This window comes from Erythrolamprus reginae, chromosome 3 (assembly GCF_031021105.1).
Source record: "Erythrolamprus reginae isolate rEryReg1 chromosome 3, rEryReg1.hap1, whole genome shotgun sequence".
In the NCBI taxonomy this organism is placed as follows: Eukaryota; Metazoa; Chordata; class Lepidosauria; order Squamata; family Dipsadidae; genus Erythrolamprus; species Erythrolamprus reginae.
This window is the reverse complement of record NC_091952.1, coordinates 158,066,629-158,085,122: the sequence shown is the minus strand read 5'-3', so window position 1 is coordinate 158,085,122 and position 18,494 is coordinate 158,066,629. Positions and strand designations below refer to the sequence as shown.

The following is an 18,494-nucleotide window of genomic DNA, read 5'->3' as shown; positions in this document are numbered from 1 at the left end:
AATAAAATTCTATTCTATTCCAGAGAGCCCTTTGGGAATTGGGTGGCATGTAAGTAAGATATGTTATGTTATGTTATAAAATATGTTAAAGGGTTAAATAAGGTTCAGGAGAGAAGTGTTTTCAATAGGAAAGTGAACACAAGAACAAGGGGGTACAATCTGAGGTTAGTTGGAGGAAAGATTAGAAGTAATGTGAGAAATTATTATTTTACTGAAAGAGTAGTAGATGCCTGGAACAAACTTCCAGCAGAGGTGGTTGGTAAATCCACAGTAACTGAATTTAAACATGCCTGGGATAAACATATATCCATCCTAAGATAAAATACAAGAAATAGTATAAGGACAGACTAGATGGACTTTGAGGTCTTTTTCTGCCGTCAATCTTTCTGTTTCTATGACAAATTAATAGATAATAATAAATATTCTATTCTATTCTCATAGCACTACATGTCAAAATCCCACCTTGGGAACCACATTGGAACCGCCAGGAATTTCCAGAGGGATTAAGCTGGCTAATCCACCGTCCAAGCATTGAGAAAGAGAATGGGGTCTGAAACTTAATAGACTCCAGCCACGGGAGTTAGGAGGGGAAGAAGGAGCGTCCCCAACCATCACACCAAGCAGCGGCTGAAACACACGGAGCGCCGCAATGGAGAAGAGCGAAGAGGAAGGTGTGCGTGTGACGGGCGGGTGGGGAGGGACAATAAACAGGAACGGACGAGCCGAAGGAGGGAAAAAGTCGCTCGCGCGCCTCCTGGGTCAAAATTCCAAAGAGGCGCTCGCCTGGGATTGGCTGAAGCGCGGGCTTTTCGGGGCGGAGAATCCATAATCTCGGCAGAGACTCCGCCGTGACCCGAGAGAGCCGTGGAGCAGCCCCCCGCCTTCCACCAGCAAGAACGCAAACCTAGCGTAAGGTGTGCGTCCTCCCCCCCCCCAACTCGCGTCCCCCTCAGCCACGGAGCGAGAGGCCGGCGCCTTCTTGCTCAGGAAACTGACGCGGTCCGGCTTTCGCCGTGAACTTTTTTCTCTCTCTCTCTCCCTTTTGCGCCTCGAACAAATCCAGCGCGGGCTTGTTCTTTTTACCCGTTCAGGGCGAGAGGAGGGGTGGCGGCGGTGGAAGGAAGCCATGTGCTACCGGGTTTCCTTCGGCGGACGCTCCTCGCTGCGGCGTTGAGCCGCACAACCGCGTGGAACAAAAAAAAAAAAAAGAAGCCTCCGCTCGCGTCTGAATGACCGTTCTGGGGGTCGCTTGGCCGGAGGGGGAAAGAAGAAGAAGGCAAGCGAAGGGGGAGACGACAGGATGGCGGCGGGAGAAGAAAGGGCGTGAGGACCCCCGGCTCCTTCCCCTCGCTAGAAGCCACAACCGTCCTTTTGCCACCCACGCTTGAAACCGCCCTTCCCTCGGCTCGACTCTTTTCGGAGTTGGTGCAGCCATGAGTAACTTCTTCACAGAGGTGAGTACTGCAGGGTTTGTGAAAGGGAACCCGGGCGATGCTTGGAGCAAACTTCCAGCAGACGTGGTTGGTAAATCCAGAGTCACTGAATGTAAACCTGCCTGGGACAAACATATATCCATGATAAGCTAAAACACAGGAAATAGTATAAGGGCAGACTAGATGGACCATGAGGTTTTTTTCTGCCGTCAACCTTCTATGTTTCTATGCTACTGGTTCTCCTCCTTCGACCATTCGTGTTCATTTGCCTTGAAACGCGAAGTCACCCGGGCACCGTGGGAAGTGTGTCGCGCACGCTTGCACGGGGTGTAATATAAACCCCCGCTAAACTCCTGGTGTGTGTGTGTCGATCTATAGGATTGCATCCCGAATTGTCCTTTTGGGCTATCAAAAGATGAAGAAATATAACAAAGGCGCTTTTCTCTCCTGCCCGGCGATCCTGTCAAAAGAGCCTCGATTTAAAAAAAGAAAAAAGTTGATTCTCTCAAGACCCGGACGCGATGCGGAAAACTGACTTGTTAACTTTTGGAAAGAAAGAAAAAATCATAAAAGGTTGCCAGCCAGGGTCGCTTGGAGTTAATTCCGATTGCTTTCATTGGAACCTAAAGTCCAGGTTTGGGGGGGGGGGGAGGGAAAGGAGATCTTACGTTTTATTTGATATGGTCCACATATAGGACCATAGGTGAGTCGTCGTATCGTTGCCATTTCTGCAGGGAAATTAACGACAGGTACCATCGGGGATAGACTTCGTGTGTACCATTAAAACCAGTGGGAAGGGGAACCTTGCTTTCGTGGGATGTGAATTGCAGTGTGTATGTGGGGCACATGGGCTCCTCTCTCTCTTTCTCTTTCTTCGGGATGTGGGTGCAGAGGTGAGTTGCTTTTATGGAGAATCGCTTTGCTTTGCAATACCTCGTTCCCTCCTATTGTTTGGCGCCTTGCATTTAGGTCAGTAAATTGGAGGTGTGTGTGTATGGGGGGGGGTAGCCTTGACCCATTGAGCCCATTCAAGTGCCAGAAAGAAATAAAACACTGGATTTGTAGCATCTTCCTTGTGTCGAAAGAAAATCTGTAGAAAGTTTACTTTTCCAGCAAAGCATATTAAGCGCCTAGCGTCTTGCAGGGAGCAGTCTAGCGTTTCCTTACCAGGCTTCCTGCGAAGGTGGGGGGAATGTGCAGGCCACTGCAGGGGTTCAAAGCCTTCCAGTGTCAGCAGAGAGCAGAAGGATGAAGCAGATGGGGTGGGTGAGCCAAGAAGGGAGGAAGGATTTATTTCATTTTGGTCCATTTCCTCTTTTGTCTTCTGGTATTCAGTTTATAATGTTGACCAGATGTTTTGCCCCCTCCTATTTTTTTTTTCATATTAAATTTTAAAAATAAGCAAACAATACTGGAAGAGTCTGAACTAAAACCTATCTTAAGGTTCCTTTTTAGTTTGTTGCACATCGGTTTAAAATATTTTAAATGTCGACTAGTTCATGTATATTTTGCTAAGACTATTGGGCATGACAAAGTAAAATCTCTCTTGGAGAAGAAAAGTGGGTGTGTTTATGGCAAGATCAAGAAGCCTCATTGATTTTAGTAGAAGAGTCATGCTTTTAATTAAAATATGTTTTAAATATGTGCATGACTGGGCAAGAGTTGTCTTTGGGCATTAGGACTGGTTTGTAGATTGCTATGCCAAAATGATAGTTTATATTTTTAATTCAATCAGCAGCAGGTTGCTCCTGGTTCGGCAAACTGGTAGTGACGGCGGTGGGAGCCTCTCAGCCGGAACCTCAGGACGCTTCTGCACATGTGCATGTGAACCGGTAGCAATGGGATTTAGAATCCACTACTGAATTCAATCAATATTCTACTATGTAAAAATAGTTAAACTTTCCCTTCACTTCAAACCATGATTTTGGATAAGACCTACAGCAATCAAATTTAATTCTAAGGATTAGAAAGTACTTATGCAAATTGAATTTGCATGATTTCAAAAAGCTTCCTCATATTATTGTACTACTGAGTAAAATACATTGCATAAAGCCACTAGCAGATTGATATGTTGTTAATTTCCTATTTGTTTGAGCAATATTGCTCTTCTTTCTGATGTTATCTTGAAGGAGTAATCAATATTTGGCGAGTGGAATATGATAACTTCTCTAAGGAAATGACAGACAGATCTGAATCATGCATTAGCTTCTTAGATTTTACTTTTTCTCTGCCTGACCTTGCAGATGTTGCTGTAATTCAGCAACATTTCTGTAGTTTATTAAGACAACAGTAATTGCCTTGTGATATGTTTCCAGTTGTTTTAACTTGTTTCATTATTTATGGTTTGTCTCCAAATATAAAATGAAATGCATTTTGCTATACATATTTCTAACAGAGATAAATATTTCAGAAAAGACATGCCTTTTAATACGCTTGTTTATCACACTGCAGCTATTCATGTTTTGTTCACTAGGAATTAAGCATGGTTTGAGGATGGCTTTACTCTGTACTGTTTTTAAGTTAGAGGAAATATTTTTAAGTATTACTGGATGCTAGAATTCAGTCTTAATTGTTGAAGGTCTAAATTAGAGAATATGTGTAAATCAGGGATTGGGAAACTTTTTCTCCAAAGGACCAGATCTTGTACTTCTATAGGAGCAGCTGCAGCTGGATCTGGATGCTAAACAGCCCAGCAGCCATTGGATAGTGCCAACCCAACAGTAAGGAGGTCACTGATAGGGTACTGCTACCTAGGGCACCTAATCTCAGCAATTCTCTCCCCCCCCCCCCCCCAACTTCGAAAGTTGGGTTGAGGCTTGGGCCTGGTAATCTGCCATCTGGCCATCTGTTTGCAATCTGTATAAAAATAGGCAGCAGGCCTTATTTGATCTGTGGGCTGCAGTTTGCCAAACCCCAGTATAGATGATAAAGTAAACATTTAAGTACGTAATACTCTTCCTTACAGCTCCAAGTATGTAGAATTCAATTCGGAATTCAAAATGATTTGTTGTGTTTTATAACCACTTTTATTCTGATTTTTTGAAAAAAATGCAACATACTATGAACAAGGTGGAGAGCTAGCATGATATAATGGCCAGGACACTAAGTTAGAAATTGGGAGACACTGAATTGTTGTCCTGTCATAGGCATGAAGCCAGTTGGGTGAAATTGGTTCAGTCACTCTTAGCCCTTGGAAGAAGGCAATAAGTAGACAGTTTTTAAAAATGCTGCCAAGAAAACTGCCAAGACTAGATAGTCCCTGGAGTTAAAGGAATTGCCAAAAATCAAGACTAATTCAAAGACGTGGATTTAACTCTTGAAAATCTAGAATTTATATAAGGCCTTACAACAATTCACTGTATAATTTTGAATGATTCTCTTAATTTATCCATTTATTTTCTGCCAGGATGATAATATATCCCAAGCAGGATAAAGTATTTAATATCTGTAAGGCAAGTTTAGATCATCTGTAAATTAACTACATGTTAATTTACTGTAATTTTTTGAAAGAAGCAAATTATGAGGATATGTTCTTTAGGTGTCCCTAAGTTTCCAATAAAGACTTTAAGCAGCAGTTATATAAAACAACCTGAAACAATTAGATATTTCAGCAGACTTGCAAAAGATTAAAAAGTGCACTGAGAACTACTCATTACAAACCCCCCCCTCAAAACAGCAACATACATTATATTTGCCTGAGGCTTTCCTCCCTCTGTTGTCTTCTTTCCCTCTGCCTTCTAAAAAATAATTGCAACCAAACATATTTTTACATTTACACCTTTATTATTTATATTTTTTTCTTGTCCCTTTGTCAAGTATCTTTTTTTTTATACAGTGATACCTTGTCTTACAAACTTAATTGGTTCCGGGACGAGGTTCTTAAGGTGAAAAGTTTGTAAGACGAAACAATGTTTTCCATAGGAATCAATGGAAAAGTGATTAATGCGTGCAAGCCTGGACTTCCATTGCCAGCGAAGCACCTGTTTTTGCGCTGCTGGGATTCCCCTGCAGCATCACAAAAACATGGAAGTCCAGAGGTGGGGTTTCCCATAGAGGGGAGTCTCAGGGGAATCCCAACAGCACAAAAATGGGTGCTTTGCTGGCAACGGAAGTCTGGAGGCGGGGCATCCCAGAGGCAGCGGTGGGTTTGTAAGGTGAAAATAGTTTGTAAGAAGAGGCAAAAAAATCTTAAACCCCGGGTTTGTATCTCGAAAAGTTTGTATGATGAGGCGTTTGTAAGACGAGGTATCACTGTACTTGCAAATTCAGGCAATGCAAATTTTCTCTACCCCAGCAGTGGTGCCCTCTGATTTTTTTAAAAAAGGTACCTGCTTCCTATATTAAATCTAGGAAAGTAGAGGACAACTACAGTAATTTTCAAACATGAAAACCTGTTAATTTCCAGCAACACAGATCTGTGAGATAATTTAAGTAAAAGATAAGTTTCCCAAAATAGAAATTATAAATTAAGGTTGGTAGCTGATTTTGTTTATATTAGTATTTTTAATCCAATACAGTTGGAGGGCTCCAGATTGAAGGAGATTGTTGCTGAAATTGGGGAGGGATCAAATTCTTTTTAAAAATTGAATTGAATATATACCTACAAGTCTGCTACTACTTGTATTTTGTATAGTTAGTTGCCATTCTGACCTTTTCTTTCCTAAAAGTAAACCCTTATTCTTTTTATTGTTTTTCACTACTCCCATAAGAAAAACCAGTTACTGCCTATCTCAGAATGGTAATTAATGAAATAAGAGTAAGGGGTCTTGTTAAGGACCTAATCTGAGCCTTGTTCGCATCATCGGTTTTGAAGAAATGTTAAAAGCTGCATTGGGTGAGCAGGAAAACAGATTATAACATGTTGAGTGGAATGTTGTTAATTTAAAAAAATTAACTCCTCAATCTGACAACCTTCAGAGATACTGTATTGGCCTTGCTGTTCTCAGAATTCTTGGTCAGCATGATATTTCAATAAGCATTAACAGTAGAGTACTGTATAAGCATCCTTAATACCCACCAATATTTTTATTGCCTAACTGCAAAGGAGGACAGAAGTTAAGAGAATCATATGTAGTACATATAATACAGGACAGTCAGGAAAGAAATTTGATCATCGTTCTTAGCTTTTTCACTAAAATAACTTGGTCTTTCGATGGTTGACACTGGGAACAATATTTCTTATGGCAAAGGAAGAGAGAGGTGGCGGAATCTTATGAAATGTAGGTTTCTTGGGTTCCTATCAGGAAATATTTTCTGTAACTTTTTGAGTAATATAAAAGGAGGTAATCTATATTTTATATATTTTTTTCAGGACTAGCAAAAAAGGAAAGAAAATCCTCACTTATATTAATCTCATGTTTGAGAGTATTTATTACACATGACTAAGTGCACATTGAAACTGTTTTGCATTGCTTACTAATGAAAGTTACTTACCTGAGACTAAGTGAGCAATACTTTTGAAATAGTGCAGTGTTTTTTTTAAAAAAGAAAAGTAATGTTAATGTCAGAACACAACTTTGATGATTTTATTTAAGATCTTTTAGGTATTCTGACATGCTGCTACTACTTTAAACAATTCTTTTGTCCTGTTCTCTTTATATATTGTTCTTAATGTCATTCCAAATTTTTGTTACTGAGCATAAATATACAGCAGTATGGCAGTGAAATACAGAAAAGCAAAGTAGCAGGATTCAGATAGCAAACATATAATTGCTATTAACTATAAAAATACAAGGAAGTTTTCCTGCTCTCCTACTTCACATTTATTTCAGCAGGGTTTCCTCAGGAGACTTTTTTCTTCCTGGTAAATTGTATCTGTTTAAATATACTGCTATAGCTATGACTAAATGCTGAATTGGATTTTTTTGAACTAATAGAGCCATGTTCACAGATAAATATACAGTAATCACAATGGGCAAGTCTTGTCTAGCTCATATTATGTGTCAAACCCTATTTATGTCTTGGAAAAATGATATTGACACAGCTACAAATTTGAAATTTAAAATGAGTCACTAACTGTTCCTCAACCATTTTTATGAAATTGTGAATGCTTCACCTGTGTAATGTGAGTGATTTGAATAGGCTGGAAGAAAAATTGTCTTTAGTTGTCCTGTTTCCAAACCATGGATCATCTTCAACTGATATGTAAAAGTGTTCTGGAAATAGTAGTCAAACATCAGTTTATATACGCAACCTACTATCAACCCACATCTGGAGGATGAAAGGGCCTGTTCAGTTAATTCTGATAGTCAAAACAGCAAGATTGAATAACTGAATTGGTACAGGATTGGTACAGGATTGGTATTAGGATTTTGATTTTGATTGGTATTAGGATTTTGATTTTTTAAAAAAATAGGCCTTGGCTATAATCAGATTAGCAAAGGCCTTTATTCTTGTTTTGAGCTACATGGAGTTGGCTATTCCCAAATCTGCATATTTTCAATATTTTTGGGCCATTCGGCAGGCACCTGTTGATACAAATTTTGGAGGTGGTTATGATGTGAGTTCAGCTGCTTAATAATTTATCTCCTGAAATAACATATATAATTGAGAAATCTAATGCCCATCTTCCTGAACTGATGACATTGTAATTTAGCAGGTTAGATGCTGCATTTTTTCCCAAGTAACCTTGCATGCCATTTCAATTCAAAATTCCTTGTATCCAAATTGATTAATCAAGTATAAGTGGAGAGCGCTTAGTTAAATATGCTCGCTGCTAAAAATAATTTATTCTTTTAAACTAGAGAACTAATTTAATTGTACTATGAACTTCTGTTTTAAATTGTTTTTATTTCAAGTGTTGGATAATTTGGCTATTTAATAAAAAGACTGGTGAAAGTGATGTTGTCAAAATAGATAACTATATGGATATTTGTATTAAGCAGTTTATTTTGCAACATTGAATAAACAAATGTCATAAAAACAACATTTGTGACTCCTTGTTCCATTTTTCTTCCTTGCTTATTAGGCAAGTTAATAGGAAGCTGTGATATAGTGACTGCCAAAGTCACCCAGTTAGCCATAGCTAAGAAAAGACTTGAATCTATATCTTTGCTAATTGAGTAGTTTAATCTCTACGACACACTTGTCTAAATAAAGTACTTGTGTACTGTTTTATTAATGACAAAAGTAGCAATTTAAGTGCAAGCTGTATGGCTTTCTTCTATTTAGAATAATATTGCAATATTCTAGTGGGAAAAAACCAGTGTTGCAAGATTGCAGAGTTCAAGTCAGGACAAGGTACAACAATATGTTTAGCTTGTCATGCTCAATTGTGGTTCTATGATGAGTTCCAGGCCTGTGTAGTCTTCAAAAGATTTTTGGAGGTGTATTTTGTTTTGGGAGATGGATAATTAAATTTGCATATTCTTATTTTGAGCTATATGGATATCAAATACAGATATACAGATGTCAAACTATGGGACTTAGGTTTATGCAGTGTGTTGTCTCAGCAAGAAATTATTTCCAATGTATATTAACTTGATTCATATAACTAAAGCTTTTCTTAGAATGCTTATTTAAAAGCTGTGGATGAAATGAAATGGTTGAATCTTTCTTCATGGGAAAAATATTGGGAGAAGAAAAAAAACTAGCCACAGGACAGTCACCTTTATATGTGCTGTGGTTCATCTTAATGAACAGACCCCCACCCCTCAAATGTTTGAAGTATGCAGGGCAGCGTAGGAAGCGTCTGGAGGGGTGATTTTGGGAACGATTTGGGGCAGCGTAGGGAGCTTATGGAGGCGATTTGGGGTTGCGTAGTAAGCTTGTGGAGGGGTGATTTTGTGAGCGATTTGGGGTGGCGTAGGAAGATTTTGGAGGAGTGATTTGGAGGCAATTTGGGGTGGCATAGGAAGTGTCTGGAAGGGTGATTTTGGGAGCGATTTGGAGCGGCACAGGAAGCTTTTGGAGGGGTGATTTTGGAGGTGATTTGGGATGGCATAGGAAGCGTTTGGAGGGGTGATTTGGGAGGTGATTTGGGACGGCATAGGAAGTGTTTGGAGGGGTGATTTGGGAGGTGATTTGGGACGGCATAGGAAGCTTTTGGAGGGGTGATTTTGGAGGTGATTTGGGATGGCATAGGAAGCTTTTGGAGGGGTGATTTTGGAGGTGATTTGGAGCGGCATAGGAAGCGTTTGGAGGGGTGATTTTGGAGGTGATTTGGGATGGCATAGGAAGCTTTTGGAGGGGTGATTTTGGAGGTGATTTGGAGCGGCATAGGAAGCTTTTGGAGGGGTGATTTTGGAGGTGATTTGGGATGGCATAGGAAGCTTTTGGAGGGGTGATTTTGGAGGTGATTTGGGATGGCATAGGAAGCGTTTGGAGGGGTGATTTGGGAGGTGATTTGGGACGGCATAGGAAGGGTGATTTTGTCAGCGAGATGGGGCAAAGGAAGTGGTAGGCTGGGGGGATTTTGGCAGTGGGATGGGGTGGCTGCGGGGAGCAGAGGGAGCGGAGGGCTAGAGGGGAAAGTGGCAGAGAAATGGGGTGGCTATGGAGAGCTACTCTGACGCGCTTCATTTTGGCCACTGCTCGCAGCAGCAGCAGCAGATAAAAGAGAAGCAAGGGTTCATAGGTAGAAAATGGTTTGTGAGTAGAGGCAAAAAAATCTTGAACACATGGTTCATATCCCGAAAAGTTCATAGGTAGAGCATTCGTAAGTAGAGGTACCACTGTATTTTCATTGACATTCCAATGGAAAGCATAATATCTCTTCCTTTTCTGTTTATTTGAGTATCTTTCCAATTTCACATATGCAGGAACATATAGGATTAAGAGCTACTTTAATATGCTTTCACACAGAAGAAAAACAAGCTAAAATACACTAATAGTTTGTATATATTATTCTAAAAACTGGTATTTCCTGTTTTTTTCTCCTAAATGTGTACTAAGCAGAAATTAATACCAGTGAAGTATTTGTTTTTTAAAATAATAGAATAATAATCTGCCATGAGAAATAGTTTTCCCTTCAAAAATAAACAAGTCATGTTATTTTTGTGTGATCTGGATACTATAATTATTGCAGACATGTTTTTTCTTAAAGATTTCTGATTATAATGTTATTTTTTCAAATGCATGCTTTATTTTTTTTAAAAAATACATGCTAGCTGCTATTAAAACGATATCATTTGTCTAAATTATGGGAGGCCTTATTTTTTCCTGTGAGATGATCCAATATTTTGCCATGTGATAGTTTCAGTTAACATGGAGTCACAGCTATGTACAATTTACTATAAATATTTTCTACCATTCTGAAAAAAATAATAGCTACGGTAGGAAAATAAATGTCAGAACAGAAAATGCTAACATTGGACAGGTTATCAATAAGGAAAAACACCTGAATATAAACAGAATATTAAAAAAATTCATGGAGATATATTCCAACTCTTTGATTGTGATTGATTACATTAAAGACAAAATGAGATGAACTTTAATTTTTTTTAAATTGCATATTCACAAGTCCAATAGTAATCAAAGCTGCATGATATCATGGTGCTAAGAACAGCAGTAAAGGTGAAGATTTGTTTGTTTCCTGCTAACTTATGCAGAATAATTCAGACAAGATCTTGGAGAAAGTATAGAGACTATTAGTAAACCATGAGCTTAATCTGGGAAGACAAGGAAGTCTGAGAAAGAAACATGAAATTGCTCCACCTGGATTTTCTTAGATTATGTTACATGTTGTAATCTGTAAAGTAGGGTTAGGATTAGGGTCTTGAGAATTTCCTGACCTGTTCTAGCACCACAGGCTGACAACCTTCTACCTTCAAACAAGGTGGGAAAATGCTTACCACTGTTGAAGATTCAAGACAGGATCTATACAAGGAAATTGAGATATAGACATCATCATAATAATCCCAGTGACCGATTAGGTCCCACAAGAGTTGGCCTTCTCAGGGTCCCATCGACTAAACAATGCCGTCTGGCGGGAGTCAGGGGAAGAGCCTTCTCTGTGGCGGCCCTGGCCCTCTGGAATCAACTCTCCCTAGGGATTAGGACCGCCCCCCACCCTCCTTGCCTTTCAAAAACTTCTGAAGACCCACCTTTGTTGCCAGGCATGGGGAAACTGATATACCCCTAGCTATTATGGTTTATGTATGGTCTGTTAGGTTGTGTGATTGTTTTCTTTTTATAATAAGGGTTTCAAATTGTTTTTAACATTAGATTTGTACATGGTATATTGTTGTTGTGAGCTGCTCCGAATCCTCGAAGAGGGGCGGCATACAAATCTAATTAATAATAATAGTAGTAATAATAGTAATAATAATAACAACAATAATAATAATAATAATAATAATAATAATAATAATAATATCTGTCTTATTTTGAAAGTGAACTGGCCATGTTCTTTATTCTTACTCCCATTGTACATTTCTCAATGTTGTTTCAGTTTGTATTACAAGAATACTATGAATGGGGTATATTTCCTATTACAAATAAAAATTTTCTGACTTAGAGGTTTAAAAATGTAGTAACATGTCTCTTCTATATTTATTAGTAATGACAATCCCAATACCTCCAAATATACTTCCTGAGATCATGTGTTGAATCTAATCTTTGGGATGATTTTCCTTTTTTAAAAATTCTTTATCTCTTTTTCTCCCTGGCTGATCATTTTATATTCCAGCTATATTTAGAACAGGTTCCTTGGACTGACCAGCTTAAAAAACAGGCTACATCAATCTACTATGAATATGCTTGTATGTACAGTAGATATACAGGTAATGCAGGGATGGGATGCTACCGCTGCGGTAGGCGAATGCACACTGGTAGTGGCTGCCAGATTGTGCAGTTTGCTCATGACAGTCCTTCATGTGCCACCATCTTTTTTCTTTAATTTTTCATATTTTTTGTTTTGCGCACTGAAGCCAAATCTCTCAAAGGTACGCTTGTGCGTGCGAGATTTCAGTGATTTTGCCCCCAAAATGCCGAAACCTTATACACATGCAACCCCTTGCAAGATTTTGGCACGTTTTTGCTTTGTGCACATGCGCAGAAGCAAAATCATCCTTGGGACATGCACGCACTATACGCAAGGCGATGCAAGCTGCGCATGTAGGGTACCAGTACCAGCCAGTAACAGCAATCTGTCCCTGATGTAATGGATTTGTAATCCTAGAGAATGAGTATATTCTCGCCTAATGGGTGTGTCATTTATGGAGCAAGCTAATTAAGCTATGCACTCAAATACAAAAGAGGTTTATTCAAAGTGCAAGTTATAATTTTTGGAGGGTTGGCTACGAGTAGACATGGTAGATTATCAATTCATGCATTCAAAAATTAAATACTACCATTATTTTGGAAAAGTAATGAAAGCCTGTTGCTCTACCTTCTCTTGCTCATCATTTAAACCTAATTAGTTAGTACCCTCAAAATGTAAATGTGGCATTTACCGACTGCTGATGTTAATCCTGGATTTATTTATTTCAATTTCAATGTATGAATTATATATTTAATCTGGTTATTGTTACTCTTATGGCACACAAATATACTATTAATGGTAGTTTCCAAAATGTATGATTTTTGTTCGTAAAAAAAATCTACATATATTATGTGTATAGATATTTTTTAGGACGGAACAAAAATCATATACTTTGGAAGTCAAAGAACAAAATGAATGGAGAATGGCACCTGAGATTGGAAATTCAATGCAAAATCAAATTGTAAAATGTAAAATACCACTATACCAATGAGTATCTGTTTTGATAGATCCTTTATACATATCTAGAAAAAAATAATTAAGAGAAATGTTCTGTAGTATTATAGGAAGTTAGCACCCACCCACCCCTCCTAGAAGAATGAAATATTTGGGAAATATTAAGGCATAATATTTCAGCTTTATGGTGATGAGATTAAGACATGTCCCTCAGGTACTAACAGTTCTGTGATGGTGGCTTTGTGGGCATGGCAGGGGAAGGATACTGTAAAAATCTCCATTCCCACCCCAATCCAGGGGAAAGTTACTGAAAAATCCCCATTTCCTCCTGGTCAGCTGGAACTCAGGAGGCAGAGAATAGATGGGGGCAGGGCCAGTTAGAGGTGGTATTTATTGTCCTAACTACAGTACTCAACATTTCTGCTTCTGGTTCTCCAGGACTGGTCAGAACCTGCTGAATCCCACCTCTGCCCTCAGTCATGATAGGATTAGCCCTCTATCGATCTCACCACATGGCACCTAGGATGATTACATCACCCAGCAAGGCACAAAACAGGCCTGGGACACAGACAGCCTAAAAAGGTAGCTAAGACCCCTGCCCCCTGGAAGTCTGACAACCAAGCAATATACAAGCTCAGATTCAAAGCTAAACAGAGGGTATAAATCCCTCTTGCTCTCTCAACCATGGGCTTTTTGCTTAGGACCTCAAACGATGTGGTCCTCTTCATTAAAAAATCTCATCTTTTCAATCAGCCACCATGTTTCCAGTGTCTTTCTCCGCACTTGGACCCAGAAGGATATTTCTTCCAACAATATTTTCTTTCCAAGAAGTGAAAAAGATAATTGTTGTTGATTGATTTGAACATCAAATAGGAAGAATGATGTACGAAGGTGTTTTTTTTAATGCTTGAGCTGAAAAGGGATCAATATTTTATATCAGAGGTCCCCAACCGCCGGTCCGCGGACCGGGACCGGGCCGTTGGGGCTTTTCAGCCGGTCCGCGGCGCCAGGGCCCCCTCGGCCTTTCCGCACCACCAGCGGCGCTCCCCCAGCCAGCCAGCCAAGCCCCGCGCCCGCCGGAACCGGCTCCTCGCTCTCCCCCCGCCGCCCGCCGCGTTTGCAGGAGGTGGGGAGGGTTGGGCGGCCCGCCAAGGCCAGGAGGGACGCCGCTGCCCCCCCCCCTTCCCTCTCTCCGCCCGCCGCTGCGCCTCCTTGACGCCGAGAGGAAATGCCGGCAAAGGCTTTCCTCAGCGGAGGCCGGCGAAGGTGATATTGAATGTCGGGGGAGAACGGGAGGTTGCACGCGCTCCCTATCTCCCTGCTAGCCCACTCGGAATATTCAAAATAAGAAAAACCTTTGCCGGCGAAGGCTTTTCTTATTTTGAATATTCCGAGTGGGCTAGCAGGGAGATAGGGAGCGCGTGCAACCGCCCGTTCTCCCCCGACATTCAATATCACCTTCGCCGGCCCCGCCTCTCCTGCAAACCCCCTTGCTGAGAGCCCGGGGCGAAAGTGCTCTCGCAAAGGTGAGGCGGGCAGGGCGTGCGCGCGTCATCGCTGAGAAGAACGGAGAGAGAACGAGAGTGAGTGAGAGCAACAGACAGCAAGATAGAGAGAAAGTGAGAAAGAGAGAGTGAGAAAGGGGGGGAGAGAAAGAGATAGCAAGAGAGAGAACAAGAGAGAGAAAGAGCGTGAGAAAGAAAACAAGAAAGAGTGAGAGAGAGAGAGAAAGCAAAAGAGACAGAAAGAAAACAAGAGAGAGAAAGTGAGAAGAAGAGAGAGAAAGAGGGGGAGAGAGAGAAAGAGAGGGAGAAAGAGAGAGGGAGAGGGGGGAGAGATAGCAAGAGAGGGAAAGGGGGAGAGAAAGAGAGAAAGAGAGAGGGAGAGAGAGAGGAGATAAAGGAAGAGGAGAGAGAGAAAGGAAGAGAAAGAAAGAAAGAGGGATAGAAAGAGAGAGAGAGAGTGAGAGATGCTCAGTGAGCCTTTCTTTGAAGTTGCCTTTCTTTCTTTCTCTTTCTTTCTTTCTTTCTTGCTCTTTTTCTTTCTCTCTTTCACCTTCCCTTCCTCTATTTCTTCTTTTCTTTCTCCTTCCTACCTTCTTCCCTTACTCTCCCCTTTCATAAGTTTCCTTGCTTCCTTCCTCTGTTCCTGTCCCTTCCCCCTTTCTTTCTTTCTTTCTTTCTTTCTTTCCTTCCTTTCCTCCCTCCATTTCTTGCTTTCCTTTTCCTTCCTCCCTTCTTTCCTCCCTCATTCCCTTCTTTCACTCCTTCCTCTCTTACTCTCCCCTTTCACACCTTTCCTTGCTTCCTTTGCACCCTTCTTTTGTTCCTGTCCCTTCCCTCTTTCCTTCCTTCCTTCCCACCCTCCGTCCATTCATTCACCCATTCCTCTCTTGATCGCCCCTTTTACGGCGCCGCTGACAGCTAGCTCCCCCCCCTCCCCCACCGGGCCATGGAAAACTGGTCTAGCTTAAAGCCGGTCCCTGGTGCAAAAAAGGTTGGGGACCTCTGTTTTATATAATGAAGAATTATAATATCTGGTTCTGAAGAATTAACGTTTTTGGTGTTCAAAAATGTGAAATACATTTCTTATGATTTAAAAATGAAATTAATTCATTAGGTGATACGTTGTTTATTAGACCTCACAAAGTGTTTTTTTTAAAAGGGCAGACATGAGATTTTTAGTATTACATTGTAAACAGTTTGAAGGTTCTTAATTTGTACGATTTAATCATGTTCAGCTATAGTCTTATTTTGGTTTTGAATCAACTACATACTATATGTCAATAGAATTTTGGGAATTACCTTATTTTTCAGAGTATAAGACGCATCTTTTTCCTCCCTAAAAGAGACTGAAAATTTGGGTGCATCTTATACTTCAAATGTAGTTTTTTCTAAGCTTTTTTTCCAGGTGCTAACAATTTTCCCGGCTTCCTAATTCCTCCCAATAAGATTTTTTCCAGCCCTAAGTGTTTGCAGGCTTGTTTTCATTCCTACTCCCTCTGAAAAAGGCTTTTTCAGCCCTAAACTTGGAATAAAATAATGTGCAGGTAGGTAGATCCCCCCCCCTATTTTTCCCTCTCAAAACTAAGGTGCATCTTATACTCCAAAAATACGGTAATATTAATTTATAATAAATATTATAATATTAACTATAGTATTATAGTTAAGGATTTTAAGGTGATGTTGAACTATATTCTTAAAACTGGAGTTCGTTTCATAAAAATGCCTAGCTAGGCATGGCAAAGGTATTAATTTTATACAAGTAAAAGTCTTGTTTTTTTGATTTTAAGGAATAGATCCAGGTTATGAGTTTCTTCCTTATTTTTGAAAAGCCTTTGTGTTCTAAAAGTGTGAAGAAGATGCAGTAAACAAAAATAAAATCAACTTTGTATGATTGTTGTTAGTAATTATACAGATTTTTTTTCTCTGTTAAAAATTCCTTTCTTGTCATTTATTTTAATCACTACAATATGTGTAGGAGTTGTATTTTATCAATGAAAAAACATCAGAAACTTAACTTCTGGGGAGCTGAATGATCCTGAACGCTATCTTTTAAGAAGATTTGGGTCATAGCTTCCTCAGTTTCTTGCCAAGGCTTGTTAATGACACATATTTTTCACTTAGTCAACTTAAGAGTTATCCAAATATCCTGAAGGTTTTTTATTCTATGTTTTTGCCACTGTTATGCAGATAGTAGAATAAAAGACTGATACAAAAATGAATAATGTGTGAATAGTAATCCTTGTTTGACATCTGTATATTTCTTATGACCTTGAGGTGTACAAACATAAACATGCATATGTGTATGTATGTGTGTATACATACATACACATATGTATATTGTGTGTGTGCGTGTGCATGTATGCACACGCATGCAAACACACACCTATAATCTCTTGTTCCCTGTTCCCATAAAAAAGAAGCTTGTCATGACCATGTAAATAAAAACAAACCTGGATTACAATAGGTTTTCTGTTGTCACCACATAAGGGTTAGACTTTTATGAAGTGGATCTTCTGGTTTCTATATAGCTTCTTCGGGCTTTTATCAAGTTTGTTGACTTTTTAAAAATCAGATTGGGATTAGATGATCTTTTGTAGAAACACTATGTTCCTGGAGAACTAAATGTCATCCTGAATCCAAAATTAGACCCGCCATTTTTCCTTGTATCCTGACTTGTGGGATACATTTGGATGAACAAAAATGTTTAGGCATGTATGATAACTTGATTTTCCTCTTAACTCTTTTGTTTGGTAATTCTTCATGTATTAATCTTTTAAATGTATACCTGAAATAATAATTTGAGGAAATGTTTATGCTTATTAGGAAAGATATAAATTAATGAAACTGCAAAATGAAAATTATATGTGGGAGATAATAAAATAAGTTTTATTCAGGTTAGGTTCAGTGGAAACAATTGCACATAAATGGTTTGGTATTAACTATATGTTTCATAGAACAGGTGAAATGGAGTCCCCCAAAAGTAGTTCAGGGCCAAAGACTGCTCATAGCACTTACTATTGTATGTCATTTAACAGCAACATACTCATGTGTAGAACTGAAATATTATATATACCAGTGATGGCAAATCTTTTTTCCCTCAGGTGCTGAAAGCACATGCGCACACACTATTGTGCCTGCGCGAGTGCCCATACCCATAATTCAGTGCCTGGGGAGGGTGAAAATTGACTACTCTGCCCCCCCAGGCCCTCTGGAGACCAGAAAGAGCCCATTTCCCAACTTCTACCGTGTTTCCCCGAAAATAAGACACTGTCTTATATTAATTTTTGCTCCAAAAGTTGTGCTACGTCTTATTTCCGGGGGGTGCCTTATATTTCTCAAATAAGACAAATTCAGAGGCAGAAAAGCTGACATCCCCAAAGAAAGTGTACCATATGGTACACTGATTATGGTACGGTACCTGTCAGTATGGCACCCACACATACAAACGACGGCACTTATATGGTACAACAGTATACTCCTGCTATTGCAGCTTCCAGCCACCAGAGGAACTACAGTCTACGCACTGTAGTGGAGACTGTAATGGCGGTGAGACAGCAGCAGACCATGTCTGCTGTACTGGACAGCATAGTTCCCTCTAAGCTGAGCAGTGAGCAATCGCTCACTTAAAAATCATCATCAACTCAGAGTTTTCCAAACCTGCCCAGAAGCCGAGAGGGAAAGAGTGAGAGGGAAGGAGAGAGAGAGGGAGAGAGGAAGAGAGAGAAACAGATAGAAAAAAGAGAGGAAGGAAAAGAGAAAGAAAAAGAATGGGAGTAAGGAAGAGAGAAAGAAAATCAAAATCTAGTTTGAAACTAGCTCAACTATTTAAGTGGCATTTTGATATTGATAGAGTTGCCCTATTATGAGCTCACTGTTATAGACACACAGTACAGTATTTTA

At 39.8% G+C, this 18,494-nt stretch overlaps 1 protein-coding gene across 1 annotated transcript in view; it reads left to right on the top strand.

Moving 5' to 3' along the window:
• Positions 1 to 1,351: 1,351 nt before the first annotated feature.
• The window catches only part of MYO10 (myosin X), a 177,513-nt gene continuing 160,370 nt past the window's right edge, over positions 1,352 to 18,494 (top strand). The window contains exon 1 of the mRNA XM_070747109.1: positions 1,352 to 1,454. Coding sequence (XP_070603210.1) covers positions 1,434 to 1,454 — 21 coding nt within the window. The 5' untranslated portion in view covers positions 1,352 to 1,433. The remainder of the gene's footprint in view (positions 1,455 to 18,494) is intronic.